At 36.6% G+C, this 26,338-nt stretch overlaps 1 protein-coding gene across 11 annotated transcripts in view; it reads right to left on the bottom strand.

Moving 5' to 3' along the window:
• The window catches only part of def8 (differentially expressed in FDCP 8 homolog), a 96,508-nt gene that overhangs the window by 69,257 nt on the left and 913 nt on the right, over positions 1–26,338 (bottom strand). For 5 of the 11 annotated variants that reach the window (XR_009267122.1, XM_058752381.1, XM_058752383.1 and 2 more), the window contains exons 2-4: positions 19,030–19,149; positions 12,007–12,104; positions 7,328–7,477 (exon numbers count right to left, since the gene is read on the bottom strand). Coding sequence is in view for 10 of the 11 variants with exons in the window: in XM_058752381.1 (XP_058608364.1) it covers positions 7,328–7,477; positions 12,007–12,104; positions 19,030–19,135 (354 nt within the window). In the remaining variant the exon portion in view is untranslated. Of the gene's footprint in view, positions 1–7,327; positions 7,478–12,006; positions 12,105–12,472; positions 13,108–18,397; positions 18,448–19,029; positions 19,150–26,338 lie in introns of those variants that run through there. The other 6 variants (XM_058752382.1, XM_058752385.1, XM_058752384.1 and 3 more) reach the window with 6 other exon arrangements.

Below are 26,338 nucleotides of genomic sequence, written 5' to 3'. Positions count from 1 at the left end.
TCTCAGAGTTCAAATTTTGTCATTTTTTAAAGAAATTCAAACAACAAATACTGTTTTTATGGCTCTTTTGTGTCGTGACAGATCGCTGTAGCACCTCAGTTCAAGCGGCATGTGACCGATCATCTCTTACTAGTTATAGCACAAAATAAACATGAATGAACATCAGAAGGTATCTTGTTTCAACTGTGAAAAGATGTCAATGAACACTATTTTTCAAGTTCAAGTCCACCAAATTAATCTACTCTCCTGTCTGGTTTGTTTGTTGGACAAAAATGGCAGATTTGGCATTATGATTGCTCAGATTGCCTGTTAATCAAACTCCCGGCGAAGGGTCAATTGAGCAGCCAAGGTTGGGCAAAGTTTAGAAATAACTGGGTCTAAAAAAAATGACTGCAGTTAATGCCATATGCTGAACTTTTCACACGTTTCTTTAACCCTCTGGGGTCGACAAACGCGGATACGCATTTTGAGGCAGATTTTCCTGATAAGGCCGAAATGAGCTTGAATTACTCTGCCATTTTTGATCGTAAAGATAAGAGCAATACACCTTTCGAATCTGTAAGGGGTCTACTTTTATTTGTATACACTCATAATAACAACTAAACTTTGTGCTATTGAAGAATCAAGAAAACAAACAGGGTGCGTTCTCAGTCTTCACTCTCTCCGCGAACTGCTTTTTGAAACACGACACTAAAATGAACTGTAACTCAGCAAATACTTCACACTGAGACATGAGAATATATATATCTATAGATATATCTATAGAAAGCTTGACATGTCTACTGTTAAATGAAGTAAGTCTTACCGAAAACAAATATTCTGTGATAAAGTAATCCGTATGAAACCAACGGCAGGTCCAGTTTTTCCGTCTGGTCTCATTATCTCTAATTACGTCACGCCCACGCGCTGCTCGCGCTATTGTTATTACAAATCTCCACGTGAGACACGAGGCATGTAAACGCCCACACCACCGTAAACAAAGCAGCAACGCGTTCATCTCAGATACTTTTCAGTTTTGGAAGAACACGCTGTGAGGAATAAGCCTTGTATTTACCTCAGAAACGCGCTGAGAGGAAAAAGCTTTGTTTACCTCACAAACATAACTTGAGCGCAGCAGAATCCGGCGGAAGACGAGATATTTTATACCAAGTAAGTAATGTTTCTTATTGGCATTCGATAATGTGTTGTTGTGACAAAGTTGAACGCATTTACTAGGTGAACTTTTCCCAAACTATAACTCCAGAATAAAATGTGTGAAATCAAGTGCAACATTTTGAAATATGATAGGCAACCTTTCATTGCATTTAAATGTTGCACGACGTGAGGATAGTTATATGTTCTATAAACAATGATATAAAAGTAATGTCTAAGAAAGTTTAGACCAATCTTTACTGTGAAGTAGCCTACTCTGTTTGCAAATACCTTCTCAAACATGTTTATAATAAGCTTAACAATAATAATTTAGTTTCTCAGTTATAAAATGTTGTTTTTGTATTGTATGATAATACATGCAAAGCATGTGTGCATCTATGTTATAAAATCACGTGGGCAATATTGGTGATTGCTAATGTAATAATATAGTTGCTCCTGATAAGCCTATCAACATGCTCACTAATTTATTTATTAATTTTAGTGTGTGTGTGGGGGGGCTGCTTTATTTATTTTGAATAGTAACAATATGTAGGCCTATATATTATAATAAATATAATGTACTGTTTTTGCTGTACTTTGGATCAAATAAATGCAGGCTTGGTGAGCTGAAGACACTTCTTAAAAAAAAAAACATTACAAATCTTACTGTTTAAATAATTTGACTGGTAGTGTATGTATTGTCACCATGTTTGCTTTGTCTGTCCGTTCATTGTGTTGCTCACGTTTGTTTTGTGTTTTCTTGTGCAGTTTCTGCTGTCTCCCATTTTCCTGCCACTGTTTTGGATATTTTGGATATTGCACCCACGATGTCTTGACTCTTCTGTTGTTTATTTGTTCCTAATAAACTGTTTAACTGCACTCGCAAGTGAATCTCAAGTTATTTTATGTATACACATTTCTTTTTTTCTCACATTCTTTCTTGTAGCAATTCCCTCTGTCACATACCTGACTCAATGGCTCATTATGGAGCTCATTATGCGGGTTTTTGTCTTCTCAGGTGTGAGTAACAGTATTATCCAGGATAGTTCACGCCCTCTCGCATAGACCCTTTCTACCCAAAAAGTTAAAATTTAAATCAATATATTGTTTTTTCTGAATGAGTGAGTTAGATTATTTTCAGATAATTTTGAAGCAAATATTCTAGGCTACAAGATCCAGTTCTCAAATGTTCTGTATGTGTTTTATGGCCTTATTTCAGTTACTTTAACATTTTAGTTTTTTTTCTAACCACGCATAAACGTTGTTTTCTCAAAAACACAATCACGTACGTACAAGCTGCTCGCATATTATTGTAGCCCAGTTTCTGCTGAATACAGTGTTTTTAGACTTTAGCCATTAAAATGTTTATAAGCAACTGAAAAAAGCACAAATGTCAGGGCATGTCAAAACTTCTCCGGGGCCCCAAAACACCCTCAGACCCCAGAGGGTTAAATAGATTTTTAATGATGTTAGGTCTTTGTGTCATCTGGAGTGACCACTCATCATGTGGTGCGACCAATAATAGCAATAACTGTATTAAATTAAAAATAAATTATCTAATTTCTGTGGCTGAAATATGAATCACTGCTATAGTATTCTTAAGTGAATGGGATTTTAAAAATATTTTTCTCAGTTTTATGCAATTTACAGAAAAAAGTCTGCTAACTACAATTAAGGCGGCAACTCTGAAATTATAGAACAAAAATATGAGATCATTATGTACAAAAACTCAAAAGAAATGCAAATACTTTGTTTCTAAACACTTCAATTACTGAGAACATCTAAAAAGAAATGTTAAGCATGTTAAGGAAATTAATTACATTTTAATATAAATCATGATAGCACCACATGACATTTTTTAAGGCTACCGCTGATTCATCTAGATGAAAAAACACTAAAATCACTTAATTTAAAATTTTAATATGAATTTGTGTGTACACAAACTTCTTAATGTTTGAACAACTACAAAATAGGGATGTTCATTTCGGTTATTTTTCCTAACCGACAACTGACGCTTGTTAACCGATTATTAACTGTTAACCGACAAGATTATTTTAAATTAGAACTGAATTAAATTAGAAAGAATAAGTGTCTGTGACCCATTAAAAATACTAACATTTGTTTTCCGGGGATTAATTTTACATGCGCAAAAAGCAGCAAACAACAGAACATGGGGATTCACATGGTCATCATAGCTATCACATCACACACCTGCAGCGCCGCAGCGGAGAAAAACATAATAAAGCTAGGCGCTATATATATTAATTATATCTAATAAATAGGCCTATACGAGAAATATATTTTCACTTAAATCATAATTTAAGAAAACGAAAGAAAAACTGTGCAACAAGTAGCGCGAAAGGAAACAGACGGCAGAAAGTGGCCTATTTTTTTTGGCTCATTTTACAAAAGCGCAAAGATTTGTTTTTATTGTGAATTTACACAAATAAAAGCAAACCTTTTACAATTCCGATTATCTTCATGACTAAAAGGAGTAGTTGCTTCCACTGTTACGGGGGGGGGGGCAAGTGATTGCTCCAGCGCCAGTTTAAATATATAGTAAAATATGTGCCATTAAGCGTTATCACCGTACCGCTGTGAAGTTATGCAAAACGTTTTGTTTTAGGTGGATATTGGAACGCGAGTGAAGTAGGCCTAGGCTAAATAAAAGGTAAATAATATTTTGGCATTCAAATACATCACGAATACGGAAACATTTTATTTTGTATGAATGAGAGAGAGACCCAACATTGGTTTCAGTTTCCTTTAGCCTAAATGAATTCGTTTTGGTTTGTCGTTTATATATGCCTATAGCTTCTTACATTTTTAATTCTTGTTATTTTCTAAATAGCCTACTGTTAATTGAAAGGATTTGTTGAGGAGTGAGGGGAACTAAAATAGCCTATATGTTTACAGTGTTTATTATAATGTTTGTAATTTGCGTCGGCCTATTTCTGAATGCGACTTATAGGCGACTTATGTTTTTTTCTCTCTCTCTCTCTCTCTCTCTCTCTCTAAAAAAACATTTTTTTTATACGCGTAGCTTATTTTAACCATGCAGCAAACCTTTTAAAATATTTTGATAAATTACTGAAAAATAAATAAATAAATAAATAAATAAATAAGTGACTTTAAACCGTTTAACTGATTGTATTAATCGGTCAAAATTCTTATCGGTCGGTTAACGGTTAAACGGTTAAAATGAACATCCCTACTACAAAAGATATTATTATTTTTTGTATTTTAATATTTGCCTGTCAAAAATCCTTATACGTCAATGACCCAGAAACATAATGAGATAAGGGAAAAACTGGACCTGGTTTCATATGATTACTTTATCACAGAATATTTGTTTTCGGTAAGACTTACTTCATTTCAGAGTAGACATGTCAAACTTTCTATAGATATATTTCTCATGGCTCTGTGTAAAATATTCACTGAGTTTCGGTTCATTTTAGTGACGCGTTTCAAAAAGCAGTTCGCGGAGAGAGTGAAGACTGAGAACGCACCGTTTGTTTTCTTTATTTTTCAAAAGCACAAAGTTTAGTTGTTATTATGAGTGTATACAAATAAAAGTCCCAACACATTACAGATTCGAATGGTGTATTGCTCTTATCTGTACGATCAAAAACGGCACAGTAATTCAAGCTCTTTTCAGCCTTATCAGGAAAATCTGCCACGAAACGTGTCCCTGCGGGCGTCGACCCCAGAGGGTTAATTTCCATAAGGGAAATGTTTAAAGTGGACCTCAACAACCCTTATGAAAATTAAGCATGGTTTTGTTATAGTAAAATAGTAGTTTGTGTAGTAGTGTAGTACACCTTTTTTTGGTGTATTGATTTCCATTTGTATAACCACAGTTATACAAATACCATGGTTGAACTATGGTTAGTGTAGCAAAAACATGGTTAATTTGTGGTTACAATTTTTTAACTATAGTAGTAACCATGTTTATTTTATTAGTATTTTAATAATAAAACCATGGTTAATTTCCATAAGGAAAGTTGTAAAAGAAAGTTAGCCAGCTTACGAAACGTTTCACAGTTACAGTAATTGTGTATTTCATCACCATATTTAGGCTAATAATATCCAAAAAAAGCTAAGGAATCATATGATCAGGGTGTTAAATAAAAATCTTGCCTTTCAAAGTAGACATTGATATGCATGTCCCACAAAGTTTGGTCAGTTGTTGCACATCCCTTAAACATTTTTCATGTGGTCTGTGCGTATTTGCAGAGCGTTCCTGTTATTTGGTTGTGTTGTGAGTATTTGCAGCGCGTTTCCATATTTGTTTGAGTTGTGAGTATTTGCAGCACATTTCTGTATTTGGTTGTGTTGTGAGTATTTGCAGCGCATTTCTATATTTGTTTGTGTTGCGAGTATTTGCAGCACGTTTCTGTATTTGGTCATGTTGTGAGTATTTGCAGCACGTGTTGTCAAACGGATGAAGATGTTTTCTTAATTTGCTCGTGTTTTTACTATTTGCATGTGTGTGTCCATACATATATATATATACACATATATATACACATACATATATACATATACACACACACACACACACACACACACACTTAACAAAATTATAAACGCAACACTTTTGTTTTTTCCCCCATTTTTCATGAGCTGAACTCAAAGATCTAAAACACAAAAGGCCTATTTCTCTCAAATATTGTTCACAAATCTGTCTAAATCTGTGTTAGTGAGCACTTCTCTTTTGCCGAGATAATACATCCACCTCAGAGTGGCATATCAAGATGCTGATTAGACAGCATGATTATTGCAAAGGTGTGCCTTAGGCTGGCCACAATAAAAGGCCACTCTAAAATGTGCAGTTTTATCACACAGCACAATGCCACAGATGTCGCAAGTTTTGAGGGAACGTGCAATTGGCATGCTGACTGCAGGAATGTCCACCAGAGCTGTTGCCCATGAATTGAATGTTCATTTCTCTACCATAAGGCGTCTCCAAAGGCATTTCAGAGAATTTGGCAGTACATCGAACCGGCCTCACAACCGCAGACCACGTGTAACCACACCAGCCCAGGACCTCCATATCCAGCATCTTCACCTCCAAGATCGTTTGAGTCCAGCCACCTGGACAGCTGCTGCAACAATCGATTTGCATAACCAAAGAATTTCTGCACAAACTGTCAGAAACAGTCTTAAGGAAGCTCATCTGCTTGCTCATCATTCTCATCGGGGTCTCAACCTGACTGCAGTTCGTCATCGTAACCGACTTGAGTGGGCAAATGCTCACATTCGATGGCATCTGGCACTTTAGAGAGGTGTTCTCTTCACGGATGAATCCCGGTTTTCACTGTACAGGGCAGATGGCAGACAGCGTGTATGGCGTCGTGTGGGTGAGTGGTTTGCTAATGTCAACACTGTGATGTCATCGAGTGGCCCATGGTGGCGGTGGGGTTATGGTATGGGCAGGCAAGGATCTGTGCACAATTCCTGGAAGCTGAAAACATCCCAGTTATTGCATGGCCAGCATACTCACTGGACATGTCACCCATTGAGCATGTTTGGGATGATCTTGATCGGCGTATACGACAGCGTGTTCCAGTTCCTGCCAATATCCAGCAACTTCGCACAGCCATTGAAGAGGAATGGAACAACATTCCACAGGCCACAATCAACAACCTGATCAACTCTATGCGAAGGAGATGTGTTGCATTGCGTGAGGCAAATGGTGGTCACACCAGATACTGACTGGTTTTCGGACCCCTCCAGACCTCCCCAATTCAGTAAAACTGCACATTTTAGAGTGGCCTTTTATTGTGGCCAGCCTAAGGCACACCTGTGCAATAATCATGCTGTCTAATCAGCATCCTAATATGCTACACCTGTGAGGTGGATGGATTATCTCGGCAAAGGAGAAGTGCTCACTAACACAGATTCAGACTGATTTGTGAACAATATTTGAGAGAAATAAGCCTTTTGTGTACATAGAAAAAGTCTTAGATCTTTTGAGTTCAGCTCATGAAAAATGGGGGCAAAAACAAAAGTGTTGCGTTTATAATTTTGTTCAGTATATATATATATATATATATATATATATATATATATATATATATATATATATATATATTATTTTTTTTTTCTCTCAGTCACCGTACTATTTTCACTTTGTTCATTGTTAATTATTAAAACCAATAATTGTCTGCAAATTTTGACTGGTAGTGCAAACCTTTAATTCCTGAAGTTTCAGCCGAAGGTGGATCAGTTTGACGACTGTGTCCTTCTGTTTCTCTGAATGTTCTGGCAGTTCCAGGATCAGTCTCTTGCACTCTGCTATGGCCTGTTTTAGCTGCTCTACATCAGATGCCACAAACGAACCCTGTGCAAACATCCACACACTTCAGTGCTTCAAATAACAGGATAAGCAACTCATGCTGAATCACTTACTTTCATGAGAGGTTTCAATGCATGAAGGTATAGTTCACCTAAAAATCTCAATTCTGTCACCTAAAGCTGTTCTAAACCTTTATGACTTTCTTCTGTGGAACACATAAACGATATTTTGATTAATGTTTCACCTGTTTTGTCTAGACAGAGAAAGTCAGGTTTCAAGTTCCAAAAAGGACATAAAGAATAATATAAATTACATTTTTTTCTATTATCTATCTGGTTCAGATTGGCTGTTTTTGACATAATACCTTTTCTAATAAATAAATTGCCCTCAGAGACAGCAGCCTTCTCCTGAGCCCACAGGAGGATCTGGTGTGCCAGTTTGCAAAGTGGAGGTGACTGCAGACCCCACTGTTGGTTTATATACATTACGAGACCTCCAAAGTGGAGGAAAAGTGGAAAAAGTGAAAAGTGTTGGAAAGTGTTTCAGAGCCGTCCTTCAAATCTATGATGATGAACCAGTCCTCAGACCTGATTTGCATTCAACGTCAGCATCTTGAATTTGAATGTCCTGACTGAGCAGTTGTGTTGGCGCAGATCTACGATGGGAACAATGAATTATCAGCTGTAAAAGCTGGACTCCCTCTCAAGCGAAGGTACGTGCTCTATAGCCTCCTTTCTCAAGAGGGTAAACACTTCTTATTCCATCACCAGAGCCTGCTCAGGGTGTACCACAGTAAATGTGACCCCTTTGAATTGACAAATCTGTGTCCCTCCCCAGCTCCCTGATGTCATCGGTGTAGGGGTGGGAGAAAAAAAATCGATTCTCAGATGCATCGCGATTCTCTGTTCAACGATTCTGAGCTTGTTTTTTTAGTTTTTTTCGCATATGGCATGTGTGCGCACTAGAGACGCGGCGGGCTTCATTCCACAAAATTTGCGCTGTGAGACACGTGCACATTGCTTGACAGTGTGTGCTTCCACCCACAGTGTTTTACTTTAGATATGCTTTCATTTATACCGTTTGGAATGCAGTACTATTAGATGCACGAAACTTGCGCACTCACAGACTTTCACATGCACTTTGTGTTTGTTTGTCCTGAAGCTCGATTGCGTCTGTGGTTATATGCACTTGCATTTTCGAATACTTTTATACTGTTGTGTCTTCAGAACAGGACAAAACATCTGATATATCAAAATAGGTCTGTGCATTAGTCTGAATGCAGCCTGTTAAAGCTGCCACTGTCTATGATCTCATCGGTAATAATCAAACGGCAATAATGCTGAGGAAAAAAAGAAAAGCCCTATTGTCTGTAAACTTTCGGATACTTAAAGAACACTTATTTTAAATAAGTAATTGTTTTAAAAAGTAGCCTGCTTATATAATAGTAAAAAAAAATAAAGTAAATTTTGCACAAAATAAATTTGATTTAAAATGTATATGAAAATGTAGCCATGTGCAGTAATATTGAAAACTGAGAATATGACGCATTGTGATATTGAGTTGATAGTGATACTCGTAATTGAATTGAATCGTGAAACCAAGATTCATACCCCTACTTTTAAGATGGCAGTACTGACACACAGAGATTCCAACTATAAAGAAAAAGCATAAAAACATAGAAAATTTTGGTTAAGATGTAAAGATGTATTTGCACAGCAGAATAATTAATTGTGGGAAAAAATGTAGATCAAGAATTGTTTTGGAATCGGATCTTGAAGTGCCTGAAGATTCCCACCCCTACATCGGTGCTGACTTGTTTACCTTCGTCCAGGTCTTCATCAAGTAAGCAGGTTGGCCTGGTATGCCTGCAACACTGCTATGGTGTACAGGCATGTGCCAGCCTGACCCGCTTCCATGAAAGCTTTACCTACCAAAGCTGAAGTTGTTTTGAGCGGCTTGGTGTGTAGCGCCGGAGGGACGATGCTGACTTAGGGGACAGATAGCTGGCAAGTGTCTGTTCAACCCTAGGCATCGCAACATAACCATGCTGCTTCAGCCCCAGAATGCTGGAATAATTAGTGATGTTGGGGCTGAATATGCAAGCTGAATATGGCCTCTCCCATGATCTTTCAACCTCGCATGGAGATCAGGGAAGAAAGGAAGGCTCCGGTGTGGAGTAGGGGATTTAGAGCGCAGGAAGCACTCGTACAGTTTAATTATTGTACATTCTTCCTGCTTCTAATCGGGCCAAATTATTTACTTTACGTACAAGTTTGGAAAATTACTTTAATTTTGCTACAGCACTTGTCACCACCTCCAACATCTCCTCATACTGGATAGACTGGGGTGAAGAGTCCCCAGTCTCATCCTGGTCATGGCCAGTCACATCAACCACCTCAGAAGAAGACAGTTGAAGCTTTGTGCCCTCATTCTGGGGGGAAGAAAAGCAGAGTAGGCTTCGGAACCCTGAGAGAGGGTGCTGGATCTTGTAGGTGAGGGCAAAGAAAATGCCATGTCCATCTCAAACCCCTCCTCCAGATCCATCTGCCAACCCCCATGACCTAAGTCTCTGAGCTGCCTCGGCAGCCGCGGGACCCATATAATTCTACAAAATTGGCCCAAAAGTCCTTCATGTCACGCACTGTTATATTTCAAGTCTTATGAAGACACAGGATCACTTTGTATTGTAGGAGCATGAGTGAACAGGGCCCCCACCAAAGCTCCTTCTTGGTTTCACCAAAGAGCAAGAAGCCAAGTGGGTGGTACCGATTATCTGAAGCCCAAGCAGAATCACACCAATTCATTGGCAGTGTGCTGAGGCATGGATCAGATCTTGGCTTTCGGTGCAGGCCGTGATTTGACTTGATTTGAAGTTCTCATAGCATCAGCACTGTGAAGACTGATCAAAGTCTTTGCTTCAAGCAAACTCAGGCTCTATGAAGAACTTTGCCGTGCATCACTGTGTAAACCAGCAACCAGTACACAAGTCTCCAGGCAAATCTGGGCAGCTTCTGCTATCCATTCACCACTAGAGTGGTTTTGCAAGAGGCTACCATCCACAGACTGTCAACCAATCAGCACCACATGGATTCTCTCCTGCAAGCCATGCAACTAAGGCTGGGTGATAATTCGATAACGATAATTATCGCAATATAATTTTCCTCAATAAAACAATATGAAGAGTTCGATAAATGTTCGATATAATGTTTATGTGCCAAAAGCGGAATGAAACAGCGCGACTTGAATCGCGCCACATGGACCGTTTATCCACTCGGATCAAAGTTCAAAGTGCCGTGCGGCACAAGCTCACTAGAGCAGATGCGTTTACTCGCTGATGAGACGGTCAAACGAGCACTAAACAGCGCTGTGAGATCCAGTGTGAAGCGCTTGAATTCCGTGATGAACACAAATGGCTCTGTGATTTAAACTAGTTTAAAGCTAAACAGGAGTAACACTGTGTGCAACGATAGAGTCAAGAGACTTTTCAATCTACACGTCGCCATCATTTACCATGAATTTACTGTAGTAACACTCACTGCACCATGGTATTGTGGCAGTAATGTGGGATTTTCACATTGAATTTTTTTATAGCAGTAATGGTATATAATTATACTTTTGATTAAGCTATAGCATGTGTGCATTTATACTGAATGTTTTTAGACTAACGTTACTGTTTTTCATACAAATAGGCTACCTTAAAAATCATATATTTATATTTTTATCATGACTTAAATGTATGCTACTATGGGAGACCAATGCTTAAAAAAAAAAAAACTTGGTCAGAATATATTTAACCATATAAAACTGAGGTTGCCATTTTTTTTTTTTTTTTTTTACAGATGTTAATGATTTTGATAATGAACAAAAATTTACCTCTGTATCCTAACTCAAGCTATTATCAACTGTGCATTTCTAAGAGACAAAAAAAGTGATATTATTATTACTATTATTAATATTATGAGACATCCCAACCCTGTTTCTTGATTTGAAACAATAATACTCATTAGAACATGCAGAAACTTAATAAATTATTTTTTTCTATTTAGATATTTATTTCGTTAAGGAAAATTAATGCTCTGGTTTCTACGACTTTCACTTTGGAGCAAAAATCTGGATTTAAACTTAAAAAAAATTAAAGATTTGTCATTTATCGTGATAATTATCGATATCGACTGATATGAAAAAAAAATGTTGTGATAATTTTTTGGGCCATATCGCCCAGCCCTACATGCAACACAGGAAAATCTGCCCACAGAGGCAATTTAACACGAGTACAATAATCTACTTACTCCTGCTGAACTGGGTAAATTGTTGTCATATTTTGTCCAAAACCGGCTCAGATCGTCTTTGGACTGTGCTGCACAGAAATGACTAAACAAATGTTTGATATTTAATATGATCTTTGAGAAATACCCTTCTGAAGTACACATTGCCTTACTGTGATAAGTGGCAAACATCTCACCAGAAGGTTGTGGGCTGAATATACCATGTGATGCAATCTCAGATCACAAGACATTCTAAGTACTCATTATTGCTCATTATCATAGCAGAACAACTGCAGATTAAGTGCTTACCACAGGTCGAGAGAAATGGTCTTCGGCCAAGCCCAGATCCATTGCTTGGTCTGATCTTTGAGTTTTGGATTCTGAGGAAAAGATCTCCGACCTCACCTCTGTGGACACATGATATTGATTCACATCACACACCGATCTTTCCTTGAGCAAGCACTCTTGTTTCTCACTGAACAATACATCAACACTAGCTACTAAGTCTGTGTGACATGGTGTGTCTTCATGTAATAATTAAAGGTGCACTAAGCAATTTTTGCCAAACAATGTTGACATTTGACAGCACCAAACCAAACAGGGCCCATACCTCAACAGGACCTCAACCTTATTTTGAAATCTCCGTCCCACACGTACGTACACAACCACGGCAAACCACAATCGTGGAAACAAGTGAAGATGACACACAAGCATATTCAAACAAAAGCCAACACGGATAAGTTGTGTAAAACGAAGTAAAATCAACGTTACTCACCTATCAAGAAGAAACAATGCAATTTTGGCGTCTGCTTTCAGGCCTTCCCGCTCCTTCAGTTCTCTCCACCGCTGGAAAGCTGCTCCGATATTTATGCGGGACCTACCTCTTGCCTGATCGTAACCCTTCTTTTTAATGTTTTGTTTCTTACAAATAATTTAATGTTTTTTTATCTGCCATCTCTCTCTATCTATAGTCAATCTGCTAATATCCGTCCTGTGCATTCAAATTGAGTGCTCTCTTCTCTCTCTATCATTACAAGACACGCCCCCTTACTGCTGATTGGCTACAAGTGTGTTTTGGGACTCTGTCCGACACTGTGGTCAAAAGTGTTTTTCAAATATTGCTTAGTGCACCTTTAACATAAGGAATGTACAAACGGTGGTTAAGTGTGTTTGAGTTGTACAACATGGTAATAATGAACTAACTGTAAAAAGCTAAATACACACCATGTGATATGAGGATCAGGCAGCAAAATTCAAATCAAATCAAATTCAAGTCAAAAAGTGGGAACAATATAGAGAAAAGTTATATTTATTTGACATGGAGTCTAAATTTGTAGGTCATTATTTAATATGCACTAATACCATAGCAAACCAAAGTACTCTTCTTTAATATATATATATATATATACAGTGGGTACGGAAAGTATTCAGACCCCCTTAAATTTTTCACTCTTTGTTATATTGCAGCCATTTGCTAAAATCATTTAAGTTCTTTTTTTTTTCCTCATTAATGTACACACAGCACCCCATATTGACAGAAAAACACAGAATTGTTGACATTTTGGCAGATTTATTAAAAAAGAAAAACTGAAATATCACATGGTCCTAAGTATTGAGACCCTTTGCTCAGTATTTAGTAGAAGCACCCTTTTGATCTAATTCAGCCATGAGTCTTTTTGGGAAAGATGCAACAAGTTTGTCACACCTGGATTTGGGGATCCTCTGCCATTCCTCCTTGCAGATCCTCTCCAGTTCTGTCAGGTTGGATGGTAACGTTGGTGGACAGCCATTTTTAGGTCTCTCCAGAGATGCTCAATTGTGTTTAAGTCAGGGCTCTGGCTGGGCCATTCAAGAACAGTCACGGAGTTGTTGTGAAGCCACTCCTTCATTATTTTAGCTGTGTGCTTAGGGTCATTGTCTTGTTGGAAGGTAAACCTTCGGCCCAGTCTGAGGTCCTGAGCACTCTGGAGAAGGTTTTTGTCCAGGATATCCCTGTACTTGGCCGCATTCATCTTTCCCTCGATTGCAACCAGTCGTCCTGTCCCTGCAGCTGAAAAACACCCCCACAGCATGACGCTGCCACCACCATGCTTCACTGTTGGGACTGTATTGGACAGGTGATGAGCAGTGCCTGGATTTCTCCACACATACCGCTTAGAATTAAGGCCAAAAAGTTATATCTTGGTCTCATCAGATCAGAGAATCTTATTTCTCACCATCTTAGCAAACTCCATGCGGGCTTTCATGTGTCTTGCACTGAGGAGAGGCTTCCGTCGGGCCACTCTGCCATAAAGCCCCGACTGGTGGAGGGCTGCAGTGATGGTTGACTTTCTACAACTTTCTCCCATCTCCCGACTGCATCTCTGGAGCTCAGCCACAGTGATCTTTGGGTTCTTCTTTACCTCTCTCACCAAGGCTCTTCTCCCCCGATAGCTCAGTTTGGCCGGATGGACAGCTCTAGGAAGGGTTCTGGTCGTCCCAAACGTCTTCCATTTAAGGATTATGGAGGCCACTGTGCTCTTAGGAACCTTAAGTGCAGCAGAAATTTTTTTGTAACCTTGGCCAGATCTGTGCCTTGCCACAATTCTGTCTCTGAGCTCTTCAGGCAGTTCCTTTGACCTCATGATTCTCATTTGCTTTGACATGCACTGTGAGCTGTAAGGTCTTATATAGACAGGTGTGTGGCTTTCCTAATCAAGTCCAATCAGTATAATCAAACACAGCTGGACTCAAATGAAGGTGTAGAACCATCTCTAGGATGATCAGAAGAAATGGACAGCACCTGAGTTAAATATATGAGTGTCACAGCAAAGGATCTGAATACTTAGGACCATGTGATATTTCAGTTTTTCTTTTTTAATAAATTTGCAAAAATGTCAACAATTCCTTGTTTTTCTGTCAATATGGGGTGCTGTGTGTACATTAATGAGGGGGGGAAAAAAAGAACTTAAATGATTTTAGCGAATGGCTGCAATATAACAAAGAGTGAAAAATTTAAGGGGGTCTGAATACTTTCCGTACCCACTATATATATATATATATATATATATATATATATATTAGTGCTGGGCAACAATTAATCGCGATTAATCGCATCCAAAATAAAAGTTTTTGTGTACATAATAAATACACACAATACACACACATATATTATGTATATATGAATACACACCCATGTATGTATATATTTAAGAAAAATGTGTTATGATTATATATTAAATATATTTATATATCATATAAATTATATTAATAAATATATACATGTAAATACATGTAAATCTTTTCAAAATATATACTGTATGTGTGTGTCTTTATATACACATAATAAATATACACAGTACACACAGATATATTATATAAACAAAAACTTTTATTTTGGATGCGATTAATCGCGATTAATCGTTGCTCAGCACTAATATATATATATATATATATATATATATATATATATATATATATATATATATATATATATATATATATACACACTGTATATATAAAGATATTTTACTCAATGAAGAATTACCTTTACCAGCAAAAGTATTAATATGTGAACTGCAATGCAGTGTGTAATGTTTTATTCCTCCAAATAAATATTATACACTAGGGATGCAACAATACAGTTAGTCCACGGTTCAATACGTACCTCGGTTTTTAACCACGGTTTTCAGTTCGGTTTGCTTCTGATCGCTTGGCACATCAGTGTTTTTTTGTTTGTTTGCTTTTTTGTAACAAATTAGCAGCAAAACACTTCTGTAAACCTCTTTACACTGGAAAAAGTGTGGATTATTATATGTCTGCTTAACATTTCTTTTGAGAGAGGTATTATTTTTCCAATTTTTACACAAAACAGGATGGATTGACCATTATTGAGCGCTATAAACACATGTAATGTGTGTTTCATTCATACTGGACACCAGAGGGTGCCCTCGTGCAGAAAATTCACATATGCATTAGGGTTGTGACAGTGAGGAAATTTTCCCACCGGTTAATCGAAGTGTGACAACACCAGTAATACTGTGGGGAAGGCTGGGTTGGGGGTAGTGTTCCCTTCCTTTTCCTTGCTATTCCTATGATTTTAAATAGCTTGTAAAAGCGCCGTGTGCATTTTACTTTCACTTTCAAATTAGCGGCAATTCTGCGTCAATTGCTTGAATTAAATTCAAGCAACAACAAAATACAACGTAGAACATAGAACCTTTATTACCAAAACCAATAAAAATACAAAATGTTATAAGCCTAATATAAAATAACAAATAACTTACACAAAGTTTATACAAACTGAAGATCAGTAAACACTGTGGAAACAAATCTAGTTTGAGTGACGAATGGAGCTCAAGCATAATTCAGGGAGACCACGGCTAACACTCAGCTGATCGTAATTCATCCCACTACAATTAATAAGATATATAAGTTCATCTGTACTCACACTTGCCATAGTCTGTTGCACAGACATGCGCTTACCCGCCTCCATCCCCAACTCCTCCTTACGCAGATTCATGATCACTTAACTGCTGGGGGTTAATTATTAGTGGTTAATTATTTGCACCTCAGCATTGTAATACATTATAAAACAGTATGCAATAACTTATTGAGTGTATTTTTTTAATTTTATTTCAAATTATTAAATGGATGCCACCTTATTGGGACAAGCCCGCCCTACACCTACCCTAACCGATACTTTATTTTCAACTTTTTGATTATTTCCTTCATTTTTATTAAAAAATAAATGCTTTTCTGATGTGATTTGAAATTTGAAAAGGGAGAAAAAAAAGTTTGCCAAAAGGTAGATTCGAACCCCGGTCGATCGTGTCAAAAGGAGCGTGACACACACTTTACCATCTGCGCCACTGAATCTGACGATTTACGACCGTGTTTTGCAAATTTGACTATCCCAATCAACAACTGGGCTGTTTGCACTTAAATAGACACTCCGAATCGATTTTTATTTTATTTTATTCCCAACGGTTAAACAGTTGCCCACAGAAAAAAACAGGGGGTGCTTCAGCACCCTCAGCACCCCCACTTCCCACGCCTCTGCCCACAGAGATATATCATCTGTCCAGCTCATTGCTAAATTGTCCAAATTTATTCACAGTACTATATTACTCTACTTGGAATATACAACTGTTGCATGTAAAATATCTGGCTATTGCTTAGGCTTTAGGGGGTTCAAACCTGGATAGCTCAGAACTAAACCCTTCAAAGTGAAGCCTGCCGCCAAACATAAAGTTCAGGACCTCTACAATATTCTGACTTGAACAGAGTGGTCCTGACTGAAATAAATAAGAAATGTACATTTATTAGCAAAACGAATAAGAAAGCTTGAAGACATGGCATACTTGATGTAAAATTAAAAAATAGAGTTTAAATAAATAAAAATCAGCAAACACAGTGGAACCAAATAAATAAGAAACTAATGTTATAAAAAAAAACTTCCAATATCACCTTAGATAAATGGCAGAAGTCAAAATATTTTTTACCGTTTTTTTTTCAAAATCCAAAATATTTTTAAAACTGGCACTTTTCCATGTCATTTGAAACTCTTCTGCCATCGTCTTGGCAAGTGGGCAAGTGTTGCACCTTCACACCGGTAAAACCATCGACACCATCTATCGCAGCAACCCTAATATGCATCATAGAAGTAACAGTGATGATGTTCCAGGAAATCCCTAATATGGATAAAGGCATCTATCGCCTGTAACTGAATAAAAAGAAGATATAATGTTAAACGTTTTGAATGATGAAATGTAAGGACAATAAACACTCGCCTGCAACAATATATGGCTTATTTGCATTCTTCAAGCCATCTTGGGTATTTTCATAGTGATTAAGTAATAAGTATATTTGTACACCATTTCTAATCACATAGCCTTTATTACAGAATATAATATATTTCCGGCCTCATTCTGTGATAAGAATCCACATCAGATCACAAAAGGAAGTTATTTCAAACACTCAACTGATGTTGTCAAGTAAAAACAAGTTATAATGTTCTCTTTTGTTGGACAAGTTTAGAAAGGCGTATCATTGCATGTCATTACAAGGGAAGATGCTCAGCGTGTGTCGCTTTTTCAATTATAACCGGGGAGGCCTTTCCTCATCTCAGCACGTAAACTCACGGACACACACACACACACACACACACACACACACACACAGAGCCAATTCTGAGAGAAATAAAACACATGGATATTATTTAAACGCAAAACCGCAATTCACAAGCGTGTATTGAACCGTGGATGTCGTACCGAATGGTTCGATATTATATTGAGAATTGTGACATCCCTATTATACACCGAAAAACTGAAAAACCGTAACCAATTTCAACTTGTTCCACAAGATTTAAATCATACTAAAAAGTGTGGTCTACTAGAAACTGACATCTGCCTCAAAACTTCAAATCTCAAAAAAGTCAGCAATAAATTATCAGAAAACAAACAAACAAACAAAAACACTATTTAGTCCAGGAGACGCTTTTGATAATAGAATAAAAGCTTTCAATTATATCATGTTCTTTCATGAAATTGCTCTGATAGAATCAAAGACTGCTGAAACACCAATAAAACGGGAACTATTAAAACTCTATTTCTTTAAAAATAAATGAAGTGCATTGTCAGTTTGTTATCACAGCATTTATGATTATTTAAAAAAAAAAAATGGTTCTATTATGCATATATAAGATGCTTTTTTGACTGACCTGCATAGACGTCACAGCACAGCATGTTGTCACATACACCTGTTTTTAGAGAATGTCAAATGTGCCAACTGAAAAGGGGGACTGAGTCTCTGTATCTTTTTGTGAGTGTGCATATTTGCTGTTCAGCCCAGGAAGTGATACAACAGTCACCATTTCTGTCATCTAGTTCCTGTTTACTGTTCTCTCTAACAGTCTCACATCCCTGTACACTAAAATATGAGTGGTGCTTAACCATGCAAAATGGTCTCTGCCAAAATGTTAGGGTATTTTGGATGGTTGTTTGCCACGACTTTGCTATGTAGTTTGCTATAAAGTTGGTGGTTGCATACAGACACTTCTCTCTTAAAAGTAAACTTTCTAAAAGGGTATTTCTGCAGTGATGCCATCGAAGAACCATTTTAGGTTCCCAAAAGAACCTTTAAGAGAATAGTTCTTAAAAAAAATATAAAAATAAATAAATGATTTGTGTGAAAAACATTTTAAGAACCTTTTGTGCAAAAAAAAGCTTACATGGATGTTAAAGGTTCTTCATGGGACCATCAATGCCAATAAAGAACCTTTATTTTAAGGGTTGTAATAATTTGCCTGTACCTTCAGGAGAGTAGATCTATATTTAATAAAAGTTGACACACCATGTTTTGGAGGATCCTTGCCCTCAGTGCTGCTGTCGATCTCTCTCCTGTCAAACGGGTTGACATGACCCTGACGAAAACGAGCAAGTCTTTCATTATATTCCATGACACTGGTCACATCTGTAGAAGACAGACACATGATCAATTTGTAACATAATACAAAAATGAAAATTCTGTCATCATTTTATGTCACTTCTTAATCTCTTTTTAGTTTCAAGGACAGAACAAAGTTTCAGCTCTTCTGGGAGTGCAATACCTTCTGTTTTTCTTTTTTTTAAATAATATATCATGTTTTATGTATATAAATGATATGTTAATATTCCCTAAAAGAGAATCTACTATTAGCAAAAACACTTTTCTTCCTGTTTTCTTCAAATGAAAAAGTTCCATCGTAAGGCTCCGGCCTGGAACATTAAGTGCAGTGTGAGTGCAGGTCAGTGGGGCAAAATGTGCACAGGCTCGGTTGTGCCTAGTGTGAGTAGTAGTGATAAGCTGTTCTCGCAAAGCAGTTTATTCAGCATCATGAAATCCATTTAAAAAATACAGTCTCTGGTGTCCTCGCCAGCATCCTGGAGTATTATGATATTTTTTTGCTAACCAAACTTGGAGGAGTGTCCAGGGCAGGCTCTGTTAAAGTCGTTTGCAAATTACAGTTCATGCAGACTTTAAAACTGACTTTGGCTGAGGCTCAATTTAACCAGTCAGCAAGATTTGATATTCGTAGTCCATGAAGGTTTTTTCGGTGTAAACTCTAAAAATACTGTAGATCAACTCAATACAAATATACAAATAGCAAACGTGTTGAAGTTTAACTGATAGGCTGTCAATTCATTAAATGATAAGCTAAGAAAAAAAAAATTCTCCTCATGAAGACCCAAGACTGGCAGATCAACATGCTACTTTAATATCAACTGCATGCAATCTCTGGAGACAACAATTAAAGATGTTCAGTAAGCGTGACCGAGACACTTGAATTTATGGGTAAGCAAGATGAAGATTTGAAGAACAAGGTGAGCTTGCTGCAAAACAAGATGAAGTGTCTGATATATGACAATTATGATGAGCTGGATGCTTATAAAAGGAGATGAAATTATGAGTGGCTAAAGTTCTGGAATAGCGAGGGGATGATGTTCAAAAAATGTAAAGTAAAGTCTCACCTACTCAACTACTCAGCAGACGAGTGTCTGGTGCAAGGAAAAGGAAAACCAGAAATCTCAAAGACTTGATGTAAAATCGTTTCATCCAACAATATAATGTATAGTAGTATGAAGAATGCTGAGGTACATTCACTTACATTTTACTGCATAATTAGACTTTTATTAAACTCTCAGACATGCGAAAAATATTTACTAGTCCCATATTTGTGCGCGTTTTTTTCTTTCCATTTAAAGTATTCATTTGTTGCTTACGCAATACATCTGGTGTAACAAGAACTGTTCGAAACAATCTAGAGTTGATTTTTGATTGATCTCAAAAACAATATCAATAATATTGTGTTACTATTAGCAACAGTCCTATGACTGACCACAAAATAATTTTTCAAAATAATACCTTCAAAATCTCAAAAGCATCACTTTGGAAGTTAAACAGTTCCTTCATTAACTATAAAAAGGTGAATCAGAAAATGTATTAACTAATCAAAACTTGCTGGAACAGAGCAGAAACACAAAAGGCTTATAGGCGAAACTAGGAGCTTACAAAATGGGTAAATTCCTAAAGGAAGTAATATAGCAAAGCAGAAGGATATAGGACAGCAGAAGTAGTTACTCTTTTGCAACTAACCTTTTTATCTTTAAAAAAAAAAAAAAAACTTTATCTGACAGTAATAAAATATGAATACTCCAGACAACAAAATAAACTAGACAAACTGTATAGATAAAAAGCTAAGGGAAGCTATGTTATGGTCTAGAAAAAAATGGCTAAAAGAACCAAATTCAGCCTACTGTTTTTTTTTTTTTTTTTTTAGTTGTTTTGTTTTTTTAAGATTGGAAAATCCACTGCCTGATTCAACTGAACATCTTTGATTTAATGTTAATGTTCTTTATGATACTAAATACTTTTTTTTTTTTTCTCTCCACATATGCATGATGGTACTTGCATGCAATTAGAGACAGCACATTCTGTTTTCTACCAATTACACACAAACACACTATTGAATAAATGTATAAACTTGCATACAATTGCTCTGTAAGAAACATGCACTTTGCTTGACAATGTGCACTTTCAGGCACCGGTATCTCAGTGTTTTCCTTTACATATGTTTGACAAAGTAGCATATATGCCATTTGTAATGCAGTATTGGATACACAAAGCTCACGATAGATGGCTGCTTTCAAATACTCATGTGTGTTACTTAAACCCTATTCGGACGGGACTAGTTTTACAGGGGGTCGTTAGAGAAATTTGCGTTTCACAGACGTACTTGGTGATTTTAATTCCGTCCGAATCTGCCATGTCTGTGTTTTTCTCACACAATCTTTGTAATAATTCCAGAGCAAATTACCTACTGTTTTTCAGCAAACTCGATGATTCTCTGAGAAAACTAATCCAGTCCGAATGCAAATGTGTCACATGTTTGACCTAGTTTCTTCTGTTCCCTCTTTGGTTAATTAGCCCCACACCTGTTTCTGTTCTCCCTTTAATTACGTTGATTATATAAGCCTGTGTTCTCCCTCCACCGTTTGTCTGCGATTTCGTTTGCCATATGTGTTGTGATACTCCATGCTCCTGGATACCTTCTGTGAATTATTATTAAAAGACTTTATTTGTTCTACTCCTCGTCGTACGCCTTCATTAGCATACACGTCACGTAACAAAATGTCTGTGATTGCCGGTAATATTTTTGTTTTTCACAACGTGTTTCCTTGTGTGTTTTGGCCAACGTGAATTACCGTAGACACTCTTACCTCGCTCATGTTTGATATATTTGCAAAAAAAAAAAAAAACAATAATAAAATCAAGAGCAAGGTCACGTAAACTGTTAAGACAGGCTATTGTAATATCAGCGTCAGGTACAATTACTCACGTCCATTTCTGCACTCAATTACATAATGTTTTATTGTAGGCCAGCCTTTATGAAAATTACATAAAGGTTTACTACAAATAAATAACTAAAGTAACCACTAAAGTTTTGCTATACTAGCCATATAGCTTCACCATGGTGTTTGTAGTAAAACTGATTATAGGCTACTAATTGTAATAAATCCGAATGACTATAGGCTACACAATGCACGCATACAGAGCGTGTGATCTCTGAAACGCCCAGATGTCCAAAACAGACCCTCCCACCTCTGTAATAAACACGGAGATGTTAGTCCCGTCCGAATCGGTACATGAAAATCACAGACGTCAGGTGATAAGAATCGAAACTCAAAAGTAGTTTAGAAAACTAATCCCGTCCGAATAAAGACAGGCTATTGTAATATCAGCGTCAGGTAAAATTACTCACGTTCATTTCTGCACACAATTACATAATGTTTTAATTAGTTTTTACATATGTAGGCTAGCCTTTATGAAAATTACATAAAGGTTTACTACAAATAAATAACTAAAGTAAAACTAAAGTAACCACTAAAGTTTTGCTATACTAGCCTAGCTTCACCATGGTATTTGTAGTAAAACTGATTATAGGCTACTAATGGTAATCAATCCGAATGACTATACGCAATCCACGCATACAGAGCGTGTGATCTCTGAAACGCCCAGATGTCCAAAACAGACCCTCCCACCTCTATAATAAACACAGAGGTGTTATGCTGCGTTCAGTCCTCCTGGGACATTCGTACTTAGAAGTTGACAAGTCTTGTAAGGTTTGTTTCTGGTGGGACACTCATTAGAGGCGCACTCTAGGCACTCGCTCAGCACGGAAGGTTAGTTGTTACGGTAATGTCGATATTTTAATCTAATAAACATTGTCTGCTTTCGTAAACCGAATTAAAGTCATGTTTGCATTTCCCTTTTTTTTTCTGGAAAGTTAAGTACAGTAATTAACAGCATTGTTTTGAGCTTCTGGACGAGAAATATTTGACCTTCTGTGTGTCTTTAGAGGTAACATTATGTTTGGACTTTCTTTTGAGTCCATATATGTGAACTTATGTAAATGAGTAATAAAATAACTAAAAATCATTGTTTGTTGTATTGGTGGTGTAAAGGAATAAGGAGGACACTCTTACAGCATGTTTAATGGTTTTTAATTTGACAATTTGTTAATGTGTCATTGTGTCAACTCATTATTAACTACCCATACACTAACATCAACTAATGGCTTTTTAAAGTTGATTTTGACATGACTTTACTTGAGAGGGCCCAACATAACTAATTCATTATTAACTACCCAGTAACTAACATCAACTAATGGTTTGTTAAAGTTGACTTTACTTGAGGGGGCCCAATCATAATGAAATCACTGTTAACTACTTACTAAACTCAGCTCATGATTTATGTTATATTTTCTATCAAACACACGTACTAACACAGCGAGTACCATATTGTCCCGAATATAAGACAACCCCCTTTTTTCCAGATGTACCTTTTGGAAAAAGGCTTTTTGAAAACCAAATCTTTTTTTTTTTTTTCTTTTTTTTTTCCTCTTCTCTCTGTAAAACACTTTTTTTTTTTTATTATTATTTTCAAATTGCATATTTTTCCTATTTTAATTTTTGTTTTTAAAGTATAGTAAATACTGGTAAAATGTACCAAAAATGACATTGAAAAATATACACTTTTTGATATACCATTGAAATAACAGGTAGCCCATCTGAATTATGTAACATTTAGGCTATCCATCTCATAGTAGCCTACCAAAATTATATTATCAGTAGAAGTGAAATCTTATTGTAGTCTTCAAATCTGGGTACTGTCTTATGTTTTAAAATCACTTACAGAGGAAGTTTGTTCCCATCAGGTTAACATGACAGTCACGACTCATGCCGCTGTAAGCTTTTCTTTTTCTTTTGTTTTCACTTGCGATCTTTAGCACACATTACATTACATATTTCACGTTTTTGGCGCCACCTATTGTCTATTGTTGTGGGTGTGTTATTGACATGTCAAAGTCTAGACCCCGAATATAAGACGACCGCGTTTTTTCAGATGTATTTCCAAGAAAAAAACATCGTCTTATATTCGGGTCAATACGGTATTCAGCCCGGTTAAGAGATGCTGTGTGGATTTTCAAAAGTCAGAGAGCGGAGGTACAGGATGCTGTGTCTGGATGGAGAGTGAATTCTTTCCAGTTTGAGCATTAGGAATTGTTCTACAAATGTTCTTTGTGGGTTTTTATTTTTTATTAATCCATGTATAAGTCACAATAGGGGAAGTTTAAAGGAAAGAGAAGAACATTAAACAGACAAGATCAGTCATTACTGTATTTAGCATTTTCTACACTTGATGAGGAGGATCAACTAATCCTTTGCCACCCAATAATGTTTATGACGAAGCTGAAGATGTCAAATGCTCAAATTATGATAGTATTAAATTATTTAAATTAATTTCAAAGTCAGAGTATTTCTTATTCCTTCTTAAAGAGGCTGTATGTATTAATTTACCCATAAATGTTAATTAATGCATTAACTATCAAACATGTACTAACATGTAGTTAAGGCTGCCGTTATTCATGCATGACTCCAGTCGTAGTTAAGGATAGTTCTCGTGTTCATAATTAGTTAACGCCTTTAATAATCATTAGTATGTGATGAATTAAGTATTAATTTAGGCATTAGTACATGATTATTCATGTACCCTTATTGTAAAGTGTTACCATACCTTTAAATCTCGTCTTAAGACTTATCTTTTTTCCCAGCCTTTCTTATGATTTGCTCTTATTAATTGCTCTTATCATTGCCCTTGTAAGCCTTTATTGTATGATGTATGTATGCAGTTGTGCTGTTGAATTTTGTAATGCTGGCAGGACTTGTCTATTTATTGTTACTGTTTTTACTAGGGGTATAACAGTTCACAAAATTCACGGTTCGGTTTGATACGACACAGTGGTGTCACGGTTTGGTACGTTTTCGATACGGGGGGGCGGGGTAATTGGTTACGGTGCAATGTTGGAAATATTTCTGTTTTAAACCATGAAGGTAAGCCAATGGATATCACGCATGCAAACTTTGTGCAATATTTATGCTGATGAACATCTTAATCTCAGTCAATTCACTATGCAGAAAGTGAAAGTAGAAACAGAATGATGGAGTAATGACGGAGCTTTTGGCATCTGACATCACTTATTCTCTCAGAGACGATGAGAGATGAATCTACTTCAACATATGCTGATAACGATATAGGCTATAGCTGTTTTCATTTATTCCCTTAATATTTCTCTTGTGACCCGTGCACAGTGAAAAAAAATGAGAAGAAACGTATTTTGTGTTAAACATGTTGTTTTTGAAAGTCGGTGCTTGAAATAAAAGCTTTTTATTTCATTGATTTTTATCGATGACTGCAGTGTTAATATTTTAATTACACGACTATAATTTATTGTATAGCCTAATAGACCGGTTTTAAAAGACCTTTTAATTGAGGAGTAAATAGCCTAATCTCATCCTCGCAGCGTGTCAGTTATGTGGTAATTATTGCGGGGCAAATTAATTGTAATTTTAATTGAATAATAAAAGTAACTTCATAATAATAATAATAATAATAGGTCTAATAAAAATAAGAATGTAACAGGCCTACATTAATTGGAAATGCCAAATACTTTTAATATTGCCAATAATTTATGTTTTTGACAATATCTCTGGCTATCGACGATACAAGATCATCGTCTTTTGACGAACCCCAGCAAGGGGAGGTTATCACTGGGCAGACAGTACGTTGCCTGTTACGTTGTTTGGGCTGCCATGTTGAGCGCAGTGGCACTGAGAACATTATATTTCACACACTATAAACTATTTTATTTTCCAAACGTAATAGGATTAGTCCAACGAATCGTTTGGTTTGTAATGTGTACCGAAACGAAAGCCTCGTACCGAACGGTTCAATACGAATATGCGTATCGTTACACCCCTAGTTTTTACTAGTTTTGCTTGTTGTAAGGTGACCTTGGGTGTTTAGAAAGGCGCCGTTAAATAAAATGAATAATAATCATAATAATTATTATTATTATTATTATAATAATCCAATTAAAATGTTGTGGAAGGACCTAAGCAAGCAGTTCATAGGAGGAAACCCACCAACATCACAGAGTTTAAGTGGTTCTGCACTAAGGAATGAGCTAAAACTCCTACATGTTATTGTGCAGGACTGATCAGCATTTACAAGAAACTTCAGTTACTGCAGCAAAAGGGGGTCACACAAGATACTGAAAGCA

This window comes from Onychostoma macrolepis, chromosome 18 (assembly GCF_012432095.1).
Source record: "Onychostoma macrolepis isolate SWU-2019 chromosome 18, ASM1243209v1, whole genome shotgun sequence".
NCBI lineage: Eukaryota > Metazoa > Chordata > Actinopteri > Cypriniformes > Cyprinidae > Onychostoma > Onychostoma macrolepis.
Note: the sequence above shows the minus strand (reverse complement) of the source record. Positions and strands in the feature narration are given on the sequence as shown.